We start from the raw sequence: 25,300 nt of genomic DNA on the forward strand, positions 1-25,300 counted from the left end.
AAGTTTGAAAAGGACTCTAATCGGGCGGCCATATAAATAGAAGTTTTATACTCTTTCCAAGGACTTTTGATCTTTTTGGAGTACGGGCAAAGCTTACGGCGGCTGCAGAGCGAATTTCTTCTATTCTAGTATTTTTATTTTATGTTTTTAAACTTGATTTATTGAATCATGTTTGTTAGTGAGTAGTTTCTTTTCTTCGATCAAGGCCACGTGATTGGGCCAGACAGTTTATATAAAAACTTGATTTGTTTATTTGAGATTTTCAAACTTAATTGATTTTATTGATTTTCAAATTTATCTTCGTCTTACAAATTTCTTGGCCAGTTATTTGTTTGCTTGTTAATCGAGTCTAAGTCGACAGAGGAGGACTCGAATTCGATCACTTTGATTTTCAACATAGTGTAAAGCTGACTAGAAATAGAATTCGGTTTCATTATGCGGTTTAGGTGTCTACTGAATTTTCACGGTGATTTATGCATTCAAATTTGATTAGAATTACGAAAGATTAGTTCATCAATATTTGAATAGGTTTGATTGTTCTAGAAATAGACATTCGAATAAATTAGGAAAATTTCCATAAATTAAGATTAAGTCTGATATATCGATTACTTGTTGCATGAATTGTCTGGTACCTACGTGTGTCTTTGATCGAACTTTTCCCAAATTTTAAGTAATCCAAAGTTTTCTGCTGCGTTTTTATTTAATTTAATTTTATTTGCAATTTTATTCATTAGTTTAAAATCTGAAATCATTTTTTTATTAGTCTAGATTAAGTAAAAATAAATAGATTTTGGTAATCATATTTTTACAGTCCCTGTGGGTTCGACATCTGGATCTTTGTCCACTTTATTATACTTTGACCTGGTTCGCTTGCCAGTAAAATTTATTCATACCGAAATAACCGGTCAGTATGCATTCTGTTCATTTTTCTGAAGCATTGAGGGCAATGCATTGGATAAGTATGGGGGGGTTAGACTAGTTTATTGCATTGGTTATTATCTTTTGTGTTCATTCTGTTTGCATTCATTTGGTTTAGTTTTTGTGTTTGGTTCGTAATCATGCATATCATTTTGTTGTTGTTTGTGTTGTCTTGCATGAGTAGGATGAGTCATGGTAGCTTATGATGATGAAGTTTATTTGAAAAAAAATGGATTTTTGAAAAAATTTGCTCTTGACTGGACATGAAAAACTGTAGGTTGAACTGTGAATATTTATAAGCACTTATGTAGATCAGTGGAGTATAACGAAAGATTTGATGAAGGTTCTGTCTGTTTGACCATTGCACGGCAATAGGTTGTTTGTGGATCTTGATTGTGTTCTATGAATTTTGATGAGACTCTAGTTTACACTTATGATCTTGGGCGCACATAGAGAAAAAAAAAATTAAAAAATTTACAACTTCATCCGGGCTTGGACAATGATTGAAATCCTAATCATTGTTCCATAGCTAAGTTAGCGGGTAAAATGGGGTTGATGCTCCATCCGGACTATAGACGAGGGGATTAGGAAAAAAAAAAAGAGAAAGATTTTTTGTATCCTAGCCAGTTATAGCTAAGTCATCGGGTAATTATTGGGGCAAAATCAATACCGGGTGAAAAATTCGGAGGTGTGTAATTCATTATCTCAAGGGAGGTGGGTTTAGTCTAGAAGTCGTTGGAAGAAATGAACACCTGAAGAGTGAAATTTGCACTGACTTGTCATAGGTCGCTAAGCAGATTTGAGACGAATTCGGTCTAAGTTGTATGAATCTGGAATGACATTTCACACACACACGTTCACGTTAAACCGAAGGTGTATTATGAAAAGTTGAGAGCATGTAGGTGATTTTGTTTTTGTGATTGAACTTCTCGGAAGCTGTGCACATTCATGATTCGTCCTCACTTATATTTTTGTTTGCATATTGTTTTTGCATGTCTTACTCGAGGGCGAGCAAGAGTTAAGTATGGGGGTGTTGATAAGTGCATTTTGTATGCATTAGTTTGTGATATTTTTATGTCTATTTTATGTGCATTCATATTGTTTTTATATGTGTTTTAATGTGTTTTAGTTCATGTGTGTGTATTTTACTCTCCGGGTTAATATTGTAGGAAAATTGTTTTTTTTTTTTGAAAAGTGAATTACGGAGCAGCCATGATACAAAAATCATATTTTATTTTAGAAAGATTCAAATCCGATCTTCACCGTTCAAAATTAAGTTCAAGATGTTTTAAAGTTGCTGTCCAAATTTCGTCTCGATCCGACGGCTAGAACTTGAGATATGATTTTTTCAAGAAAACTTCACGCAGACAAGGATGTATGCACGGACCCCGTGCATGGGTCCGGATAAGGGTCCGTGCAGCTTCGTAAAAAATTCGGCGTTTCTAGTTTAATGCACAGACCTAGACACGGACCCCTATCCAGGGTTCGTGCATGTCGCAGAATCAAAAAAATAAATTTCGGAAATTAAAATTCTTAACTTTTCGGGCTTTATTTTATGGGCTTTCAAAAGACATATAAATAAGAGATAAAATATCAGATTATGGGGGTTCGAATCGCATCAGAGAGGCGGCGGCTTGGAGGCTTGGAGATTGAAGAACGCTCCATTCGAGTTTTTCTTCCTTTCTTTTTTATATTATTAAACTTTTTTTGAATATTGTTTTCGTTATTTGAGTAGTTTTTCTTCAACCAAGACGCCGTGATTGAGCCGAACAATTTTATGTTGAATATTTGGATTTTGATTTGGGATTTTTTATTTATATTTAATTATTGATTTATATTTAATTATTGATTGTTGGATTTATATTTTTCTTGTGAATGATCTGATCAATTGTTTGCTTGCTTGTTAATTGATTCTGAGTTGAAAGGTTAGGAATTGATTTTGATCACTCCAATAATTGACATATGGTTAAACCGACTAGAAATAATATTCGGTTTCAGTATGCGGCTTTAGGTGAAAACTGAATTCTCATAATTCCAAATGCATTTGAATTTGATTTGAATTATTAAAGATTGATCCGTCAATATTTAAATAGGTTTAACTGTTCTAGAAATAGACTGTTAAACAAGATAGGATAATTCGCCGTGATTTAAGATTAAATCTGGATCTTAGATTTGCCACTTAATTGCATAAATTGTTCGGTACCTTCGTGTGTTTTGGTTGTCTCAATTTAATTAAATTTATCTTTCAGCTATTTTATTTCTTATTATTTTTAATAATAAAATTTTTTATTTAATTTATTGCCTCCTATTTATTATTTTTGTCTAGATTAACTTAAATAATTAATTATTGAGAATGGACAACAGTCCCTGTGGGATCGATACTTGGACTCTTTGTCCACTTATTATAACTTGACCTGGTACGTTTGCCAGTAATTATTTTTAATATCGAAATAAGCGGTCAGCGGGACTTGTCACTTATCTAGTGTCCGAAAATGTTTTAAAAAATGATTAATATATACGAATTTTTCAAAATTTCATATAGAGAATTCCTTAATTAATTTTTTTAAGATTTGCAAACACTGGATGGATTATAAACAGGGGCAGATCGAAGACGTAAAATTTGGGAGAAGGAGGTTTCGAACTGTGGCCCATTTCCAAAATAGAACTAGTTTGCAAGCCATATAGGCTAAATAAGTAATTGTTGAATTAGATAGTTATTAAAATAAATATACGCACTTTATAAAAATATTCATATGTAATACTAAAAAATTTTAAAATTTTTCTTACGTAGATCCGCCCCTGATTACAAATAATTTTTGTAGTAATTAAATATTTACAGAGATATTATAGATCAAATTTTAAAATTCGCCATGATAAATAAGGTGAAAAAAAGGTCTCCCGACAAGTTGGCAGTTTTTAACGAGATCCGAGTTTGATTTTATTTTTAACTGCCGTTATGCTGTACTCTAGCTCCTTCGTAAGTTAGACTTTGTCAAATAAAAATGTCAACTGAAATTATGACATTGTAGCTCCATGAATTTAAAGTCACCGTTGATGGTAAAACCTCATTTACATTATATTATATATATATGCATGGTTAGCTGGTATCTCAGATTTAATTACAAAAACATATTAAATTGTAAACACATGAAAAACAAAACGAGATATATCACACTAAAAAAGGGCCGGGGTAGCTAATTATTATTACTTGGAACCCGAATTTTCTACTGTGCAAGGATCAAACACACAGCTAATATATATATATATATACTCGCAAGCTGATCATTTAAGAAAAAACGTTTAAATCTAAATGACTGATCAATCAATCACTTTCCAAAAAATTAAAAAAAGAGACTACTGATCTATCGCACGATAACTTATCAAAATTATAAAATCATACGGTGAAAGATATTCTATTATAATAAAATATAAAAATGTATGATATTAAAAGACCTAAAGAGTTGACAATCTGGGGCAACCGCGTGGATTCCATCAAATACCCAACTCGGAACAGGTAACGTCGAGTCAACGCGTTCATATTTCTTTACTTAATATTTCTCTCAAGTGTTCGTGTATGTACCAATTTTCTGCCATGGCCTCTCTTTTCTCTTCATTAATTGTCAGCTTTTTGCTAATAATATCAGCTCATGCAGGTAATTCATCTATTATTTCAACTTTCTGCTGCATGTGTATCTTTTCGAAATTCGATCGACCATTTTTATTTTTATTTTTTGGGTATATATATATTTATAGGAAGATGGAGTTCGGAGAAGAATAGCGTCAAAGTGGGAGTTGTTACTCACGCAACCAGTGGTACTTACACCGGCAAAACTAATTACACAGACGGTCAGTGTTGCACTTGCACCTATATATATTTGCATTTAATTCAATGTTGAAGGAATTTAATTTGGATCTAATATTAGATCTAAGAATATATGCAATATTCTTATAATTTTTGTTTGATTATATATGTTGATTTAAAATAAAGATTTTTTTAGGTAACTCGATCCATATCTCATGTATGTATATTGAATTTTCATGCATTAATTCTTTAACGACAGTGATTGGATTGGCAAATTTAGTCGCCGGATTTCCATTGCTGGAGGAAGCTAACGAGGACCCCTGCTTTCCACCAGTGTGGTCATGGATAGAGTGCAATTCCGATCCCCGACCGCGCATAATAGCGCTGTAAGATCCATCATCTGTTTCATGCGGATTTCATTTTAATTTCTTGAGTTATATATATATTAACTAACACAAAATGTAATGTATATGAAAATGCAGGAATCTTGGGAGCAGATCGCTGATTGCACTTGACGACGCACTTCCTGACTTCAGTATGATGGACGCTCTTGAATCCATGTAAGAAAATGTTGTCACCGTCATTTAATTTTTACATTATTAATGAACATCATATATGATCTAATATTTCATTAATTGATTGCAGAGATTTGCAGCATAATATCATTTATGGAACCATTCCTTCATTCCTTGGCGAATTCCCAAACCTCCAAACACTGTGAGCTACCTATATATTTACCTAGTCAACTCCAAAATTATCCTAGCTTCTCACTATTTAGTTAATGGAAAATAATTTTTTTGGTTCATTAACTTGTTCATGTTTTGGTTTTGGTCCATTAACTTTTTCGATGTGGGTTTTGGTACACTAACTTTGCATTTTCTGTGTTTTTTGGTCCAATTGCATACGTGTCAACTTTTGATTGGTCCAAAATGATGACGTGAACCAATCAGAAGCTAACACATATGCAGTTGGATCAAAAAACACAAAAAATGCAAAGTTAGTGTACCAAAACCCACATCGAAAAAGTTAATGGACCAAAACTCAAAAGAGATAAAATTACATGACCAAAAACTTATTTTTCCATTTAGTTTATTAGGATTCGGACACGATAAAAATATATTATTCTATTCACTCTATTATGATATATATTATTGATCTTCTTCTTCGATCTTTTCTTTTCTTTATTCTTTTAATTAATCCGTGCTCACCACATGTATGATCATTCTCTGTTTAAAAGGAACTTGGCTTACAATTTTTTCACTGGACTTGTACCGAATTCAATAGCATGCAACACAGGCTTAAAATTAAGGTACGTACTTACGTATAATTAGTTCACCTTTGGTGAAAATCTTCTATTATAAATTGATGGAACACTTACATCAATTATCACTTATTGACATGTGTCTATTACCCTGCTACATCAAAGTTTATTTTCTCTTTCCACCAAACATATGGCAAGAAGTAATTAGTGTAACAGACAATGTTACCCCAATTTGTAACCAATTTGTAACATATGATTTTTTTTCATAGGCGCGAGAGTTAATTTAATGTATGTACCACATATAATACATATATATACTACATTTGTATTGGCAGCCTAGATGGTAATTACGGCTTATACGCATCGAATTCGTGCCCATCGGGCACAAACAAGGCTGTCCCGACGACCGCGACGACCACGACGACCCCTGATTATTCAGGTGGTGGTTATGTATATACGCCCACAACATACAGAACAAGGAAAAGCAAAACGCCTGTAATAGTGGGGAGCGCAGTTTCAATATCTGGTGTCATCGCGATCGCCGTCGGGATTTTCGCTATATTCCGGCACAAGGCAAAGGTTGCAGCTGCTGTTGCTGCTGCCAATGCACAAGGTGAGAATTAAACTTGGAATCCCCATCAGTTATTTAATTCAATTTAGCTAGGCCTTGAAACACACACACACATGATGATTTTATTTTACTGAATTTATATAATTAATTTCAGGAGGGAATTATGAACAAGGCAACCCAAAGCTTAATAATATTCCTACTGAGGAAGTGCCAATGAATACACGTCCAACCAATCTAAGCCCATGAGCAACACATATATATATATGTTGGTGTCATATTTTAAATCTGTTTGTTTAATAAGATAGATTGAAATTTCTAGAAATTTATTTAATTTGTCTCTATTAATTATAGATTATTGAGAGCTATATTTTCATATATGTACGGATGAACTGATCACCCACAAGTAAAGATTTTTAGCTAGATTTTGCAGCAAAAAAAGGAGAATTACGTACCTAAAAGGTTATCAACTACTTCTTCAGAGAGTTCAATATATACTAGTCGCACCGAATACGTATTGCGTGTGTAATGTTAATTATATGCAAATATTATGTTCTGTTTGTATATAATATAAATTTATATTTTCAAGTATTTGACATTTTAAATTTCTTTTTTTTGTGCAATTTGATAATTTTGTGGGGTTTTTTTTTAAAAAAAATAACAAATTAAAAGTGAGGATATATACCAAAAGACCACGCTCTTGCTTTATATATAGTATAGATATATGTCTGTTTTTCTTGGAAAGATTTTATTTTAATATTGGAAGCACGCTTTTTAGTTATCCCGCAATGGTCAGGGAAATAATTTCCGATCATTATAATTTATATTTATAACATAAATATTAATTTCATCACAAAAACTCTTATATGACACCATCTCGGATTAATTTTGTAAAACAAATCTTCGATTTAATTAGTGAAATGTATGACTTTTTATGTTCTTATAAGTATTGTTTTTATTGGAAGTGATTTTACTTCACCATCATCTAACTTGATTTTATTATATATTATTAAATAATCTTTTAGTAAATAGTCATTCACCGTACGTATATATACGTTCTCTCATTACTTTGAAATTTAAATTGAAGCAATAACAGTTTACGATTTAAAATAAAATTTTATTTATATCTTCAAATATCAGAGCTGGAATCTATTAATTTTTGTTTGATTATAACAATTACATCGATAAAGTTAATCGGGTCACGGACATATACGTCGGTCATATATAATTCAACATATATAGTTGAAAGAATGGCTCCAAAAAATATAAAAAATATATAAATGTATGATTTAAAAAACCTAAATAGTTGACAATTCTGAGGCAGCGGCGTGGATTCCAACTCGTTCCCATATTCTTTAATTACTTATTTCTCCCAAGTAAATAAATTCATGTATGTACCAATCTTCCATGGCCTCTATTTTCTCTGCATTATTTATCAGTCTTTTGCTAATAATATCAGCACATGCAGGTAATTAATTAATTGCTTCAACTTCTGCGTCACATTTTCATTTTACTTTAATTCTTTAATTTCCTGTGTATCTTTACGAAATTCGGCATTTTTTTTGGTATATATATATTTATATATAAATACATAAATTATTAGGAAGATGGAGTTTGCAAAAAATGGGAGTTGTTTCTCATGCAAGTACCAGTAGTACGTACACCGGCAAAACTAATTCCGCTGATGGTTAGTGTTGCACCTATGTATGTATTGAATTCGACGGTGAAATTAAAGTGCATGGATTTGGAATTAAAGCAAATTAAAAAGAAATACCGGATCTTTCATTTTAATTTCGAGTCAAATAAATTGAAGATATATTCAATTTTATTTTAAAAAAATTTGGAAAAAAGTCAAATTGGTCATCTAACTTCACATGTTTTTTTTTTCTTTCGGTTCTGGAACTAATAAAAATTGCGTATCGGTCCTTTCTAACTTTATCTTTGGGCTATTTTTGTTCCGATTTTTACCAGAGTATCTAATTTTAATTAGAAGTTGCTGAATAGATCGTAAATTAACTACGATGAAATGACAACAAATTTGAGAATTTTCAATTTAATAGGAAATAATCCTAGTGAAATGCTACCTAAAGTAAAATCACATGAACCGAAATTATAAAATACACTATTAAAAAAATATCAAACTTAAAAAATTAACAAGACTGACGAACTCAAAAGGTCGCACAAAATCCCTATCGGATTTTATGGCCCAATCAACAGTAAAAGTAGGACCAAAATTTAAGAGTTAACGCGAGTTTTCTTTTCTTTCCTTGAAAAAAAAAAAACCAGTTTTGACGTTTTATTTTGATTGAAATAGTTTTAGTTTGATTATCTTGATTTAAAATAGAGATTTATATTTAAATTTTCGGCAAGTACTCCAACCGTATATTTAGGGAGTGTTTGCAATCACTAAAAAAATGACTGCGTTAGATTTTGACTTAATAAAATCACTTTTATGTGTTTTTTTAAAAAAACTGGTCGAGGTTATATTTAGCGAGTTTTTACAATCACTAAAAAAAATGAATTTCATGTGTTTTAATCACTTCTACAAAAACATAATTTTTTTTCAAACGGTACTTCCTTAATTTCATGCATTATTTTTCTAACAGTGATGGGATTGGTAAATTTATACACCCAATATCCGTTGCTGGAGGAAGATAACCCCGACCCCTGTTTTCCACCGGTTTGGTCATGGATACAGTGCAATTCCGATCCCCGACCACGTATAATAGAGCTGTAAGTACGTGACGTACGTACATCTGTTTAATTTAATTTGCAGATTTCATTTTCACGATTATATATGTTTCATATACATATATTAAATATATGAAAGTGCAGGAATCTCGGGAGCAGATTGCTGTATGGGACACTTCCTGACTTCACTATGATGGGTGCTCTTCAATCCATGTAACAAAATTATATTGCTACCAAGATTCATATAATTTAATTGTTACGTGATTAATTCTTGTTTTTTTTAACATATCACCTAATCCCTTCATTAATTGCAGAGATTTACAGCAAAATGCCCTTTCTGGAGCCATTCCTTCATTCCTCGGCGAATTCCCAGACCTCCAAGCACTGTGAGATATATACACCCTACTAGTCAACTCCAAAATTTAATTTATTCATCTCACTTTTTAATTTATTAAAAATATAGTATATTATTTGCTAACACGTACGAGTACGACCTCATGAATAATAATTCTTCATCAAATTAAAGGAACTTGGCTTACAATTTTTTCACTGGACTTGTACCGGATTCAATAGCATGCAATACAAAGTTAAAATTAAGGTACGTACGTATAGCTGGTTCACTATTTTTCATATGGCGTACGTGAGAGTTAATTAAGTTATGCATGTACGTACCACATATATAACGGCAGCCTAGATGGTAATTACGGCTTATACGCATCGAATTCGTGCCCGAACACTGCTGTTCCGACAACCCCACGACCTGATTATTCAGGCGATGGTTATGCATATACGCCCGCAACAAACAGAACAAGGAAGAGCAAAACGCCTGTGATAGTAGGGAGCGCAGTTTTAATGTTGTGTGTCATCGGGATCGCCGTCGGGATTTTCGCTATATTCCGTCACAAGGCCAAGGTTGCAGCTGCCGTTGCCGCTGCCAATGCACAAGGTTAGAAACTTGGAAATCTCCACCAGTTTTTTTAATTTAATATTGTTAGGCCTTGAAAAAACACATGTATATATTTTCTACTGTTCTGTCACACTTTGACGTTTTGCGTAAACCTACGCCATAATTAAACTGCTTAATTAATGCCATAATTCTCACGTATATAATGATTTTGTTTTTAGTGACATTAATTTAATTAAAATTACTTTCAGGATTCAATTATGAACAAAGCAACCCAGATCTCGGTACTCGTACGGAGGAAATGCCAATGAGTACACGTCCAACGTCTAATTAGCCCATTAGTTATATGTTGGTGCCATATTAATTTAAATCTGTGTGTGTAAGATATATATCAATTTTAAATATCTTATGAAAAAACTCTCGAACCATCTCATAAAACAAAAACTTTTCTTAGTCTCGTAGATTAATTTTGTGAAAAATATTTCTGATTTGGCCTGTGAAATATCTTAATTTTAATTTATGTTCAAAGTATTCTTTTTTTTTTTAAATTGGAAAACGATTTTACTTACCATATATATATATGCTGATTTTATAATAACAGATTTATTAAATGATCTTTTAATAAAATATTTAATCACCGTATATGTTATTTCGTTACTTTGAAATTAAAATTTTTAAGTTAGTGTTCTTTCTTTCAACGATATATAAATGAATAAATGATGTAATACGTTATTTATGTAGTTTGGATCGTTGTTTTATGACTTATCTGAGTTATTTTTATGCTATTTTATCATTAAAGTATGTACTTTAATTCACCAATGAAAATTTTAAAAAACTTGATCAAATTCTTACCTATTTCATCGACTTGGATACTCTTGAAAGCATTTTGATTGGAATTTTGATCTTATTAGAATTTATGGTTCAACTTATAAGCTTTTTCGACTTTCTTGATTTCTCATTTTTGTATTTAACTGTTGATCGTTTAATTTTACCGTCAACAATTCTTCTTACTATTGAAAACATGACAGTATGTTTGATCCCATAGATTTCATAGAATTTTGTGGGATTTGAAATTATATATCTCATTTTGAGTGTTCTAGCTAGCATGATGAAATTTTAAAACGAGATTGATATTTGATAAAATTTAATGAGATTTGATATAACTAAATGAAATTCTAGCAAAAATGAAAAGATCTCATGAGATTTTACAAAATAAATTTTTTTTTTACTTTTCAAAACTTATAAATATCATTTTCCCAAAAATTGTTAGATGTAATCATGTAATTCATGCATACCGTATTATAAAATATTTTAAAACATTATTTTCAAATCAATTAAAAATATTTATGTATTTTAATAATAATATATATTATTATTTTTTTTGGAAAAATATATATATTATTATTAAACTCGGTTGATTATATTGCTAGATATTATATTGAGCGCCAGTAATAACAATATGCTCATCATTGGCCCATATACGGCACTGGGTATGGAGGCCTGTCTCGAGCTCGGTTGATTATATTGCTAAATTGGTTTTCGGAAAAAGAGTCCACAAATAGATAGTTATGGGCTTGTCATCGGTTATCGGCCCATTTGTCTCCTACAATTGAAGAATAACTGAGAAAACTAAGTCTTTTTAAAAGAATAGCAAAAGTCAACGTTTCGTTGTTTTACAACTTACGTACTCTCTCCGTCGTAGAATATGATTAAGATAGAGCAATTTGGAATTTTTATTGTACTAACATTTAATTCAAGGCAGATATATCAGGTTCATATTCATAATGCTAAAACTAAATTAATGTGAGTAAAAAGAGGACCAAAATGATTTTTTTAAAAAAAATTCAACGTAATTATACGATTTCATAATGAATTAGTCATTTAATTAATTTAGTCATTTTTTACGAGAAAGGCTAAAATTAATCGTGAGATACTAAACGCACGATGACGAACGAAGCAACCCAAATCTCATGAATTCTCCTCCGTGCATGTGTGTGTGTGTGTGTGTTTTTTTTTTTAAATCTCTATTTAAAAAAAAGCTGTTTCAAATAATATACGGACTCATCCTTATAATATAAAAGATTTAATTAGGTTAGATTTTTTTTTTGTTTTTTAAGGAAAAGTGAAGAAATTAAGACTTGATGAGGTGATCGATTCCAGTTTTGCATGCATGCGTGCATTAATTAGGATACGATAATCGATGTTAATTGTCTCCTCCAGCGACCCAGTATCATTTCACAGCAAATAGTATCTTCTCCGAGATTAAGGTAGTGTTTGGAAGACTTTTTTAGAAGTATTTCTCAGCTTTTTCGTTAACAAAAATTTAAAATTTTGTTAACGAAAAGTTGAGAAGTACTTTTTAGAAGGTCTCTCAAACACTACCTAAAGGGACACTTTAATTCTTGATTCTGATCAAAATTACATCAGCATTGTCTCGGATAATATATAATTGTGCCTCTCGGCCTTAATTAAATTCTATCCAATATTTCTAAGATCTAGGATGCCTTCCATTTTGCACCTGTCTAAATTATTGTCTTTGGGTCCATCATTTTAGCCTAGGTAATAAGTCCAATAAATTAACAGAATTCAAATTTACCTTGCAAATAATTTTGTCTAAAAAGCTGAAACATCCTAAAACTACAACTGAATTTTTTTTTTCTATCTCTAATTATAAAATAATGAATATAAAAATATATATGCAATACATATATATATATACATCATACTTAAAAATAACTTTACTTAATTTAAAATAAAAATACACAAAAAATACAATAAAGATACACGCATGCAATTAAATACTTAAAATTAATTAAATAATAATTTATAGTAATGCCATAATAAAATTTCTAAATAATATTTCTTTCACAAAAATTCAGGAAAACTTAGAAAATAAATACTTAAATCTAAAATTCATGCATATACTGAAAAATCTATAATAATAAAACATATGCGGAAATAAATGTTCTAGTCTCAACATAAAATTCATCTTAGAACAATGGTCACGGGTTCTAGCCGCCTGGATACTCATACGCCCTCGCCGCCAGTCGGGAACACATTAACTTCATTAACATTCTGCTCACCTGCACCATTTAAATCTAGTGAGCCTAGAGGCTCAGCACGTTCTATCCTTACATAACAAAATGAAACCACACACAACACACATAATATAAAATACATGAATAATAATTATACGTGCATGATCTTAAAATTATATGCATATAAACATAAATAAATAATCATACTGCTAAATCATCATGCTATAACATAATTCATCATACTTTATAATTTTCGTAAAAATAACATATCATGATTTCTTAGTTCTCAACAGGTCGTATCCATGTCGGTGGCATCATACTGAGCGATTGATCAATCTTAAACCAACGTACGAGGCGGTGGGGTTTTCACCTCTGTGCTGCCACTTCACCAGCCCTCTCAACTGGATCCATAAGCTCATCATACTTATACATCATTAGGAAGGTCACCGGGCCCAGGTATCCCGGCCTCCAACCACATCACTTTCCACCTTCACTTCAACTTCCATAAAAATATATTTTTCTTAACATGCATTTAAAATTATCATAAAAATTGTTACATGATGCATGAACATAAAAATTCTCATTATTTCTTTATTTTCATGAAAATTTGTCCGTAAATATATATTTAATTTATTTTCTTAAAAATAATACTTATATATCTAATAAAAATGCATGCATGAATTAAATATATATTTACGAACATTTATTTTTCCAAGGACTTGTTCGACCTGCTGACCACTAGACTTAATTCAAAAATTCCTAGACTGGCTCAAAAACCAAAAAGCCCAACCTGACCTGGCCCATTAAGCTTCATGGGCCCCCAGGCCCATGAGAAACTAATGGGCTCACTAAAAAACATAATTTAGGCTCATTAACTAATTAACTAAAAATTAAATTAATAAAATTATTAACTAACCATTCACTTATAAATTAGACCGATAAAATTATTAAACCCGATACAGCTTGACCCAATAATTCTCATGGATCACACGGTCCATGACAAATTAGTGGGCTCACCTCAATAATTATTAAAGCCTATTAAATTAGTCTAATTAATTAATTAACCGAGCCCAACCCATAATTTATTAACTTAAACTCTTAATTAATTAAAATAAAAATAACCGAGCCCAAATAATATAATCCGGACCCGAACCAAAATAATTTGACCCATTAAAATTTAGACCCGAACCGGACCCGGATCCAAGGACCCAAGCCCGGCCCTAGAACACCCCAAACCCACGGCTCACTTCCCCAATACCCAACGTGACCTGCACAAAAATTGTGCAGGTCACGGCCGTGTAGCAGCAGGCTTTGAGGCCTGCTGCCGGCCAGCTCCGGTCGCCGAATGGCCGGAGCTCCACCGCCCAGACGTAGCCCACGTCTGGGCGGTTCCAACGAACCAAGCCTCGCCTTGAACCGATCCCTACACCGCCCTAGCGACACACGATTCGGGAATCCCGAAGCTGCCGCGATTTGCTACTATCAACCCTTAACCACCTACTGCTTGACTCACGCCCAGCCCCTTCTCTTGCCTTCTCCAAGACCGAGCCACCCTCTAGACCAGCCCCTAAGGACCCTAACTCGAACCCTTAGCCCTCAGTCCATCCCTTATCCGACCATGAACCAGAACGAAGACCCAAACGCATCATCACCATGCGTCTCCCTTGTACGCACCCCACGCCAAGTAGCTTACCCGGCCACCTATAGGTCTGAACCACCTTGCTAAATCAACCCTAAGGACCTCGACTCAGACCCCTGACAGCGGAGCAGACCCGAACAACCATGGTTGGACATGATGCCAAAACAAAATGGGTCACATACTCAAAACCGTGAACATGCATGAACTATGATAAAATTCATTCAAATCTGAAGAACACATGCATTCAACAATCATTCATGTTAAAATCAGTGTATATGATCTAAATGGTGTTCAAGAATGGAAATCAAACGTGCCTTGAGAATTATTTAGACGAAACGACGTAAACGACACGTATCGGGCTCGCCGGGACGAACGGATCTTCCAAAAACTCTAAAAACTTTTAACGATCGGCTATGGGGTGGGTTTTCTGTTGAAGGAACGATGAAGGGAGTGGGAGAAGATTGAGGAGGCGGCTAGCAAGAAAACGTGAATGGAGGTAGGAGGATTAGGGTAGATTTTTAAGATAATCTAGGTTTAATAAATAAATAGATAATTAGGATAATTAAATACTCAAATTTTAAACTTTTAAAAAAATACATTCTAATTTGCTAAAACTAAGTAAATCCCGAAATTATAAATAATTGGATTTTTAAAGCTTAATAAAAGTCATTAAAATGACTTATTTTGGGTAAAAACGGACATATAAATATACATATATATAAATACCATAATTTTCTTAAAATCTTACCTTAAAATAATATTTTAAGGCTCCTAAAAATCTCATAAAATATTTTGGGTGAAAACTAACATCTCGTCCGTCCACGGTCCCGCCTACGCGATCATAAAATAAACTTTCTCAAATAAATTCATAAATCACATCATACAGATTTAAATGCCGAAATAATATTTAAAACATGCAAATAAATCAATTAATTTAAATAATCACTCATAAAAACAATTTAACACATTTTCACATTATTATAAAATTATAAAATCCCTTAGTTATGCATGCGGATTTACGTGACGAATTTCTGGGCGTTACAAAAGCTGTCAGTGTATAATCGATGAGATTATTTGAGATTATGTTGCATGCACGTTCTCATGATCTTTATAAATATGCTGTTATAACCTGGGTAAGGCCCCAAAATAAAAGAGACCAAAATGACAATTGAACAAGTTTTAGAAAAATCTCTAGACAAATTGTAATACCCGGTATTTTTAATACGTAAATTCGCATGCATAAATAGGGAATTTATTTATTTAAAATTTTAGAATATGAGTTAAATATTTATGTGAATTATTTGTGCATGTTTTAAGATTTATTTTCAAGCATTTAACCCATAATTTGAGATTTTTATTATTTTTAGTATTTAAATTATTTTATCGCGTAGACGGGACCGTGGACGGACGAGATGAAAACTTTCTATCCAATTTATTTCATGAGCCTTTTAAGAGCCCAAAAATATTATTTTGAGTTTTATTTCCTCAAAATTATCAGTATTTAATTTTATATAATTTTAAGGGTCCATTTTTATTCAAATTTAGCCAAAATAATGACTTTTTACTATCTTTAAAATTCCCTTAAATATTTATTTCGGGATTTTAATTTTGGTATCAGATTTTACTTGTTATTTAGAGTTTTTAAGTTATATATATATTGTATATTTAAAACCCTTATTAATATTTTAATTACCCTATATTCTAATTAATCAAAAACACCCAAAAATCAAACCCCAACCGTACGTTTGAAGCTTCCAGCCGCCATCCCACTTCTCCATCATCTTCTTCATCGTTCTAGCAAGAAAACTCCATAGGAGATTGATTTTTTCAAGCTTCCAAGGTGGTTGATCATCGTCCCGTCATCCCGGAATCGTCATATACGTCTTTTTCTTTCCATTCAACGGTGCAAGGCATGTTTTTCTTCCAAATTTTCGTACCTATCAGATATTATAGAGTGTGTATTGTGTAGCATCGATTTTTCTTCAAATTTTCAGATTTAAGGATCGGTTTTGATGTTCATGACATGTTTATGCATTTGTTTGATCATGACTCACGTTTTCTTCCAACATGGTACGACCAACTGCTGGTGCATGTCTAGGTGGGTGTGTTAGGGTCCCTAGGGTCGAGATTGGTCAGGTTTTATGGGTGTAACAGGCTGAAACCGAAGCCATCTATTTCTGATGTGCAACAGGTTGCAGTTTGAGCGGTTTTAGGAGAATGGTTCGTGTGCACTGTTGAAGACGAGTTTGAGGGCGATTCCAATTGGGTTAGAACCCCAAGACCTTGGGGAAGGTTTTACAGGTAATATTTCCGGCCGGTGGTTGCTGGAGATGAGCGGCCGAACGGCCTGAAGCCTCTGGTCGCGTTCTGCACGTGAGCAGAAACTAGGGGTAGATTGTTTTGGTTCGTTCTCCCTCTACAGAGATCCGTTTGAGGTAAAATTTATGGGGTTAAAACCGTCTTGATGTTGGCTAAGTATGGGCGGTAGTTTCACGGCCAAAGGTGGCCGGAGCAGGTGGCACGGTTAGTTTTTTTAAAGCCGCTCAGGGCTGCTCACGGCCGCAGCACAAGGGGAAATAGGGTTTCGGGTTTTAGGGTTCTAGGTGCTTTCCGGGTCGGGTCATGGGTCCGGGTCGGTTTCAGTAAGTCATTGGTCAAGTCTAGTGGGTCCGGGTCCGGGTTAAGTTAGTCGGGCTCGGGTATTTTATTTTTAAGTTAATTATTAAGTTAAAGTGTTTTAAATGGGCTAATTAGATTAATTAAATTAATGGGCTACATTTAAGTTTTTTAATGAGCTTGAATAATTATTTTAAGTTAGTTCAATAATTTTTATGGGCTTTGGAGCCCACGGAAATTATTGGGCCAGTCTTTGGGCTTTTAGGCCCATTGGACCAGATTAAGTTGTTATTGGGCCAAGTATGTGCTAATGGGCTTTAATTAATTAATTGGGCTTAGAAATGTAATGTTGGGCTTAAGTATGTTAATGAGCCAGTCTCAGTGTTAATGAGCCAGATTTAAGTAAATGGGCTTGAGAGTTTAGGGCCAGCAGTTCAGTACAACCCATGAGAAATTGCATGTGTCCTGAATATATATTTAATTATTTTTATGCATGGAAGTTATTTTTTTATATTTATATGTTAGTATGAAATTAAATTAAATATATATGAAGGACACACATTTTATTTAAGTGCATGCATTCATGAAATAATTTTATGCATGATTTAATGTTTAAGGTTGAGCAAAAGAAAATATTTTATGTTGGAAGTTGAAGTAGTGTGACAATTTGAGGGGGATTCGTCCCCATATGTGAACTATTGAAGGGCAGTTTACTGCCAATTTAAGAGGTGATTCGTCACCGCCACGTACGTTGGTTTCCACGCTGATCAGTATTTAATGTATGATTTAAGGTTACACTATGGATACAACCATGCGATGTTAGAAAATATTTTGCTCAACAATGTATGTATTATTTATGTTATGCTATTTAAGTTAATTTAAGTTATGTTATGTCATGATATTAAGCATGCCCATTCATGTATATGTTATGTATTAGTATTAAAGTGATTTAAATTATTTTAAACCCTTGTTATGTTAGCATGTTGGGCCTCTAGGCTCACTACACTGGTATGGTGCAGGTGAGTACGTAGAGGATGACGTAGTACCCACCGGCGGCGAGGACATATGAGCGGACATGCAGTGATCCCCGTGACCGTTGTCTGAGTCTTTATGCATGTCTCGAATTTTTAGCATGTTACATTTTAATTATTTTCAGTGGTTGTGATTCGGGATATTTTATTTAAGTAATTTTTAGTGCATGCAAAACTTTAATTTATTTCACTTTTGGTCAGTATTTTATTTAACGCATGACTCAGATATTTAAATTATGAAATGTTAAGTTTTCGATTTGTTGCATTATTTTTATTCAAGTTATTTATTTTTAAATCTATTTATTCTGTGCATATATGTATGAGCATGTATGTACATATTTTTAATTAGAAAAAAAAAATCGCATATTTATTTATTAATTATAGAGTTAGGATCGTTTCACAAATTCCAAAAACAAAATTAATGAAAAGAAAAATCACTAGACATTCACGCATGTTTAAAGACTTTATAAAAATTGAACTATGATATTTTATCATTTACCTACACTACACCATTTTGAGGACAATATATGACTAAATTAGATCGTCGGAACACAATTATAGTTATAATTGATTCAACAAAAATAAACATAATTAAAAATTTCATACACCGATACGTAAAGAATTAGAATCAACGTTCTGTTATTGACTCCACTAATGGGATCGAAGAGAACATGCTAAAAAATTATCACTTAATTTGATCTGATTTATTACGATCCTTTTATTAATTAGGAACTAACATATTTGTACACAGTTTAAAGTAAAATGTAAAAATATAAAAACCTCGGGAGTTGACCATTTGAGGCAGCCGCGTGGATTCCATCAAATTAATATCCACGCTGGAACATGTTTGGTCAAACATGTGAATGTCAACGCCTTCATATATATATATTATTATTATTATAAAATAAATAAGTAGAGTTACGAGTGGTGAAGCTTTATATGTTTTTGGCTTTTCTAGCGTTATCCCTTACTGGTAAAAGGGCTGCTTGCTATATATATATATATATATTTATATATTTCCTTATTTGTCTGAATAAAACTTTAGTAAGTAATTGTCTGAATATATATTATATTATATATTTGCCTCTATCGATGGATCATTTGTAAACATATGTCCGCCATGGCCACCCACCTCGCCTCTCTTTTCTCTGCATTACTTTTATGTCTTCTGCTAACAATATCAGTTGATGCAGCAGGTCATCATGATTACTTCAAAATCTGCGTGCATGCCATTTTCATATATATTTTTTCTATGAATCTATATATATATTTTTTGTATTTAATTAAATAAATTATTAGGAAGATGGAAGATTTCGCAGAAGAAAAATGGGGAAACTTTTACTACTTTTTCGGCGTCGAGCATTACATCTGTGGGAGCTGTTTCTCGTGCAACCAGTACTACTACTACTACTACTTACAGCGGCAAAACTAATTTCGCCGACGGTTAGTGTTAATTAGATCAAGAATTACAAATAGATGTATTTTTGGTACGTAAATATATACATCGATTTTTTAATAATCTCATGATCATATTATATATAATATTCTTGTAATATATATATATATAGTGACGGGATTGGGCAGATTATGCCTCCGATACCCGTTGCTTCAGGAATCTAACCTGGATCCCTGCCTTCCACCAGTATGGTCATGGATAGAGTGCAATTCCGATCCCCGACCGCGTGTAATTGCGCTGTAAGATGATCACTAGAAAACATATATATATAATTTTCACAGCTAATTTAATTAGTTATATATATATATATGAATTTAACTGCATGCAGGAATCTAGGGAGCAGATTGCTGTATGGGATACTTCCTGACTTCAGTATGATGGATGCTCTTCAATCCATGTAACAAAATTAAATTATATTAATTGTTACCAAACTTCATATATATAATTTAATTGTTAATATTTATTATTATTATTATTATTATTCATTAATTGCAGAGATTTACAGCACAATAGCCTCTATGGAACCATTCCTTCATTCCTTGGCGACTTCCCAAGCCTCCAAACACTGTGAGCTATATTATATATATATACCTCAACTCCAAAAATGTTATTAATTCTCACCTTTTCATTTGGGATATTGTGACACGATAATTAAACACATACATATATATCAGATTATCATCAATTTTTTTTTTATCAACATTATATAAAAACAACAATATTATTTGTTAATTACGATCCACGACCTCAAAAATTCTATGCACTAGCTAGCTAGCTCATTTAATGATCCATCGACTCACATTAGTCACATATAATTTTGAGAGAATATTAATATATATTACATAGTATAATGAATATTTTGTATATGGGAAGAGCTCTTAGTCTTATATTGTGTATTTATGTACACCAATGTTGTTGTTGAGAATATATATATCGATTCAATATCAGTGATTGATCGATCGATCATTAATTCGAAAATTTCAAGCAATCGTATCTATTATATATATATATCATAATTTTTTTTGTACTTTATTATTATTTTTATTATTATTCTCTATAATTTTTATTATAGGAACTTGGCATACAATCTATTCACTGGACAAGTACCTGATTCAATAGCATGCAATACGAACTTAAAATTAAGGTAACGCCATCAGAACCTTACTTTGCATTTTAGGAGAGTGTATATATATACATACTGAGATTAAAAAAAATAAATTTGTAGATTAATGTATTTACTGGTTCATGACTATTTTTCATAGTCGTGAGAGTTAACGTATATAATTACCCCGCATACTATATATATGTAATGGCAGCCTATATGGTAATTACGGCTTATACACATCGAATTCGTGCCCATCCGGCATAAACACGGCTGTTCCGACACCAACGACGACGACAATCCCACAACCTAATTATCCAGGCTCTGGTTATAATGAATATATACCAACAACGTACAGAAGAAGGAAAATTAGAACGCCTCTAATACTGGGGAGCTCGGTTTCAGCATCGGGTGTTGTCGGGATCGGCGGCGGAATATTTGCTATACGCCGTCACAGGGCCAGGGTTGCAGCTGCCAATGCTCAAGGTAATTAGAAACTTGGCCGATATATATACATATCCAACGTACCTATCTAAATTATTTGTAAATTTATTCGTTTTTGTCTCTATAATTAGCGTACGTGCTGTTTCATATATACGGACTCATAAACAAGTAATAAAAGATTTAGCTACATTTTTCTTTTAAAGAGAAAGTGGATAAACACTTTTATAAGATTGTGCTTGGATGGATTGCTACAAAACTTATAGCTGCTAGCTTCTTGTAGAAACTTCATTATATATATAAAATTAAATCTTCGTTTCTTGTGTCTTCAATTCGATTCCAGTTGCGTGCATGCCTTAGGATGATGTTAATTGTCTCCTCCAGCAACCCAGTATCGTTTCACAGCAAATAGTATCTTCTCCGAGATTAAAGGGCCATCTTCATTATCTACCATTTTCGTTTTCCATCTCATACCCGACACGATTTTCTTGATTCTGATCAGAACATCAGCATTGTCTCGGATTATAATCGCGCCTTCTGGCCTTAAAATTCTATCCATTTCTAAGAGAATGTCTTCCATTTTGCACCTGTGGATGTGCAAGTTGAAGTTTTAAAGAATCATAGAATATTATTTCATATTTTTAACCAATGAAGCTGTGACAGATTATATTTTAAAAAAACAAAATGCTTACTGGTCCTTGTACAAGCTGAAGAGTCCACTGGCATGAATTAGATCATATGTCCTAGGATATGTAGAGAAAGCTTCACACCCGCCAGCATTGCAAAAACATCAGTTTTCTTTTATTCGGGCCAAAAAATATATGCTAAATCAAAAAAAGAATGGCACAAGATCATCAACAGAGGAAAAAAAAAAAAAAAACTTAATGAGTATGAATGGCCAAAAAAATCGCGAATAGCATGAACGTCGTACCAATCATGGTATATTCCAATCAATCCACGTTCATAAATAGCTCCAAGTGTGTCTTTCTCAGTTATTGTTGGCACGACATTCATGACCCAAAGTTTAGACGATTCAAGCGCCGCAGCAAAACCTGCTAGACCAGCATTCATGTCCATGATATTCCTGTATCTTCCCGAATCAAGAATCTTGTTAGTCCTCTTATAAGCGTTCACATGTTTCTGCCACAATTTCGCGTCTTCTTGGAAGACATCAGCAGATATTCCGGGTATATTTCCACCCCCTACTCTTGGAGGAACAGTTTTAAGTCTCTCTGGAAATGGTTGTAGTTCTCCACCAGCAACTTCGTCTGAACTCGAGGTCTCCGGGTAAGGAGTTACACATGCCTCCATTTTTTTGTACCTGTTAGCACCAAATGTGAGTTCATTGAATTCCTGAGATGGTTCGAACAATATTGGTCCGACATGTTTGAATTCTTGATAATATACTTGCGGAATCACTAAATTTTACTACATAAATCTAGATGAAGGGGAAAGGCATACTTGATCTATTCAAATAGAGAGATTTCGAGCATTATATGTACCAGACATCATGCACGTATGATGATTTGCATAATGAGACGCGATCATCTCGCTCACTGCATTTCTGATCATTAATACTTTTCCTCCATATAGCTATCTCATCCTTCTCATAAATCTTCTTCCAGCAGAGAATTTGGGCAATCTCTTCAATCTTTCTCTGTTCTTCTTCAAGTTCCTCTTTAGGGCGTTCCCACGCCTCGTAATTATTTCTCCAGTTGATAGGAGGACCAGAGAGTATCCAGTAGCCTCCAGGTCTAAGCACTCGATCCACTTCCTCCAAGTATATGCCTTCTACAAATTATAAGTTTGTCATTGCGATTAGTATATGCCTTCATATGATTAAAAGGCTCACTAGTTGCTAGAACCAGAGATTATGGTTTAGTTTTTCTCTGCATAATATAGCATATAAAAACGTACACGATCATTGCTATATGCTACGCTCACCATTACCACCCCATTGTATCAAACAACGCGAACAATGAGCCATATCAAACGCCCTGGGAGGATACGGAAGCTTTATAGTTCCAAGTACGCCGATGATTGCAGGAACGCCTCTTTCCAGAGCAAATTGAACTTGTGCCTCATGAGAGTCTCTAGGTGCAAATGACATGGTGATCACGTTTTTCTTGAACAGATAGGCACCCCAACTTGCCACCTGAGAAGCCAAACATTTGGATTGACGAAGAAATATCATATGAACGCACATCACTGATAACAATCTACAGATGGAAGAGGTACTTTATAGCACTTCTATGATCATGCATAAATTAACATAATCAAATTCAAGATCCAATATTACCACTAGCTTTTTTGATTGTTGCATCCTTCTATACACACATGGCTGTTGGATTTGTAGTCACTCTAATAAAGTAACCCAAATACATCTATGTAAAAACCCAAACAACACAATTTAATAGTTGAGGCACATAGCCAGCGACACAATCTAGGCTTCATGTAGCGTAATCTTCGTGCAAATATAGGTCTGAACTTACCCCACATCCAGTATCAAGAGCAGTTCTGACTGTTCCATTGTCCATTGGGATCACAGAAGCGAGTTGCTCGATATACGCATCCGCCCCATGAGGAAACTGCGTACCACCTCCTGGAAACCTGAACACGTTTCCTTCATATTGCACCCAATTCTGCACCGCCTTCTCAACCGTCAAACTCTTATGAGGCGCGTTCGCATAAGGCACATAATCGCGACTCTTAGGCCATCGAAAGGGCGTGACGTAGCCTTTTGGCGCTGGAACAAGGCAACTCAACTTCTCATCCTCCGATGGACAATGCCTCTCCCTGTAGTTCATGTTCTCTCGAGGAAATGTCATGGCCCGCGCTTGTTCTTGACAAGGCGTATGATCTGTGTACTTATCATCACAAGGTTCAAACTCTTTGACGTCCAAAACTGGATCGCCTGATCTTCCGACATCCTCACCGTGATGGGTTTCGAACTCGAGATTCGACACAATGCCGCCACATTCCTCTGCTTTTTTGGTGATTTCGAGGGCTATATTATCTCCCTTCACCGATCCACTTCGCTGCCACGCTCCTAACACGTAGAAAAAAAAACAAAGACCTGCTGCAATGAAGATAGAAACAGAGTTTCTGTTTCTATTTTCTCCTGAATTCCCTTTTGTTGCCATGATATATATATTTCTTACACATGAACAGAAAACAAATTAAGCATCAAACTTCAGTTTTGTGGGTCTCTGACAACGAAGGATTAGAAAATAGACCGACCTTTCTTCCTTTTCGGTTTTCAGTTTGTTCTTTTTTCCGCGCATTTATTGCAAGACTTGGCCATGTTTCTTCTATTGCTCGACTTTTCAAATGTATAGCCGGTCTATGATTTTGTTTTCTAATAATTTAATTTTCATTCTCATTCTCATACTAAAAAAATATTATTATTATTATTATTATTTAATAAAGCAAAATGGTGGTATAATAACTATCTTTTGGTATTTTTATGTAAGACACTGATATAAAAGAAGATTTCAATCTCATATATCATGTAATTATTAAAATGATAATGGCAATATTGCTAAGGTTAAAAACATAAATATTAAAATTGTCAATATATTTGTTGTTATTCATAACATCAATGTTATAAGTTATCCTTGATGAATAATCATAATATAATTGATTTAATTTTTATGTGTCTAAAATAATAATAGTATTTTTTATTTATTAAAAATTTTAAAAATTTAAGGATTTGAAAGAATTAAATAAAGATAATTTATTACAATTTTTATTATTTTTTATTTTTATTGTTTAATTAAAAAATAATTCATATTTATTCCATAATCTACCATAGTTCATTTACAACACAGGAG

The 25,300-nt window shown here is 33.2% G+C and overlaps 2 protein-coding genes across 3 annotated transcripts; one reads left to right on the forward strand and one right to left on the reverse strand.

The window, feature by feature from the left end:
* The first annotated feature begins 4,444 nt into the window (after positions 1–4,444).
* On the forward strand, positions 4,445–7,137 carry LOC140875479 (uncharacterized). The gene is made up of 8 exons (XM_073279165.1): positions 4,445–4,571; positions 4,672–4,764; positions 4,980–5,106; positions 5,203–5,280; positions 5,366–5,437; positions 5,958–6,029; positions 6,317–6,594; positions 6,707–7,137. Exons 1-8 carry the CDS (start codon positions 4,493–4,495, stop codon positions 6,796–6,798), a joined length of 891 nt encoding a protein of 296 aa, XP_073135266.1. The 5' UTR covers positions 4,445–4,492; the 3' UTR covers positions 6,799–7,137.
* Positions 7,138–21,834: 14,697 nt separating this feature from the next.
* LOC140874347 (probable methyltransferase PMT2) lies at positions 21,835–24,610 on the reverse strand. Of its 2 annotated transcripts, none has more exons than XM_073277633.1 (6): positions 23,960–24,610; positions 23,412–23,622; positions 22,970–23,258; positions 22,421–22,788; positions 22,160–22,208; positions 21,835–22,054 (listed from the first exon to the last, which is right to left on the reverse strand). In XM_073277633.1, exons 1-6 carry the CDS (start codon positions 24,608–24,610, stop codon positions 21,835–21,837), a joined length of 1,788 nt encoding a protein of 595 aa, XP_073133734.1. The 2 variants fall into 2 exon arrangements, with proteins under 2 accessions (XP_073133734.1, XP_073133733.1); XM_073277632.1 differs by having other exon boundaries at positions 22,160–22,238; positions 22,400–22,788.
* Positions 24,611–25,300: the final 690 nt, after the last annotated feature.

This window comes from Henckelia pumila, chromosome 1 (genome assembly GCF_033568475.1).
Source record: "Henckelia pumila isolate YLH828 chromosome 1, ASM3356847v2, whole genome shotgun sequence".
Taxonomy (NCBI): Eukaryota; Viridiplantae; Streptophyta; class Magnoliopsida; order Lamiales; family Gesneriaceae; genus Henckelia; species Henckelia pumila.

Excerpts from the sequence above, each read along its gene's own strand:
- LOC140875479 (XM_073279165.1), top strand. The coding sequence starts at position 4,493 with ATGTACCAATTTTCTGCCATGGCCTCTCTTTTCTCTTCATTAATTGTC. Across the intron at positions 4,765-4,979 it reads CAAAACTAATTACACAGACG|TGATTGGATTGGCAAATTTA; the intron begins GTCAGTGTTGCA and ends CTTTAACGACAG. Across the intron at positions 5,438-5,957 it reads TTCCCAAACCTCCAAACACT|GAACTTGGCTTACAATTTTT; the intron begins GTGAGCTACCTA and ends TCTGTTTAAAAG.
- LOC140874347 (XM_073277632.1), bottom strand. The coding sequence starts at position 24,610 with ATGGCAACAAAAGGGAATTCAGGAGAAAATAGAAACAGAAACTCTGTT. Across the intron at positions 23,259-23,411 it reads GATACAATGGGGTGGTAATG|AAGGCATATACTTGGAGGAA; the intron begins GTGAGCGTAGCA and ends TATAATTTGTAG. Across the intron at positions 22,789-22,969 it reads TCATACGTGCATGATGTCTG|GTACAAAAAAATGGAGGCAT; the intron begins GTACATATAATG and ends TGGTGCTAACAG.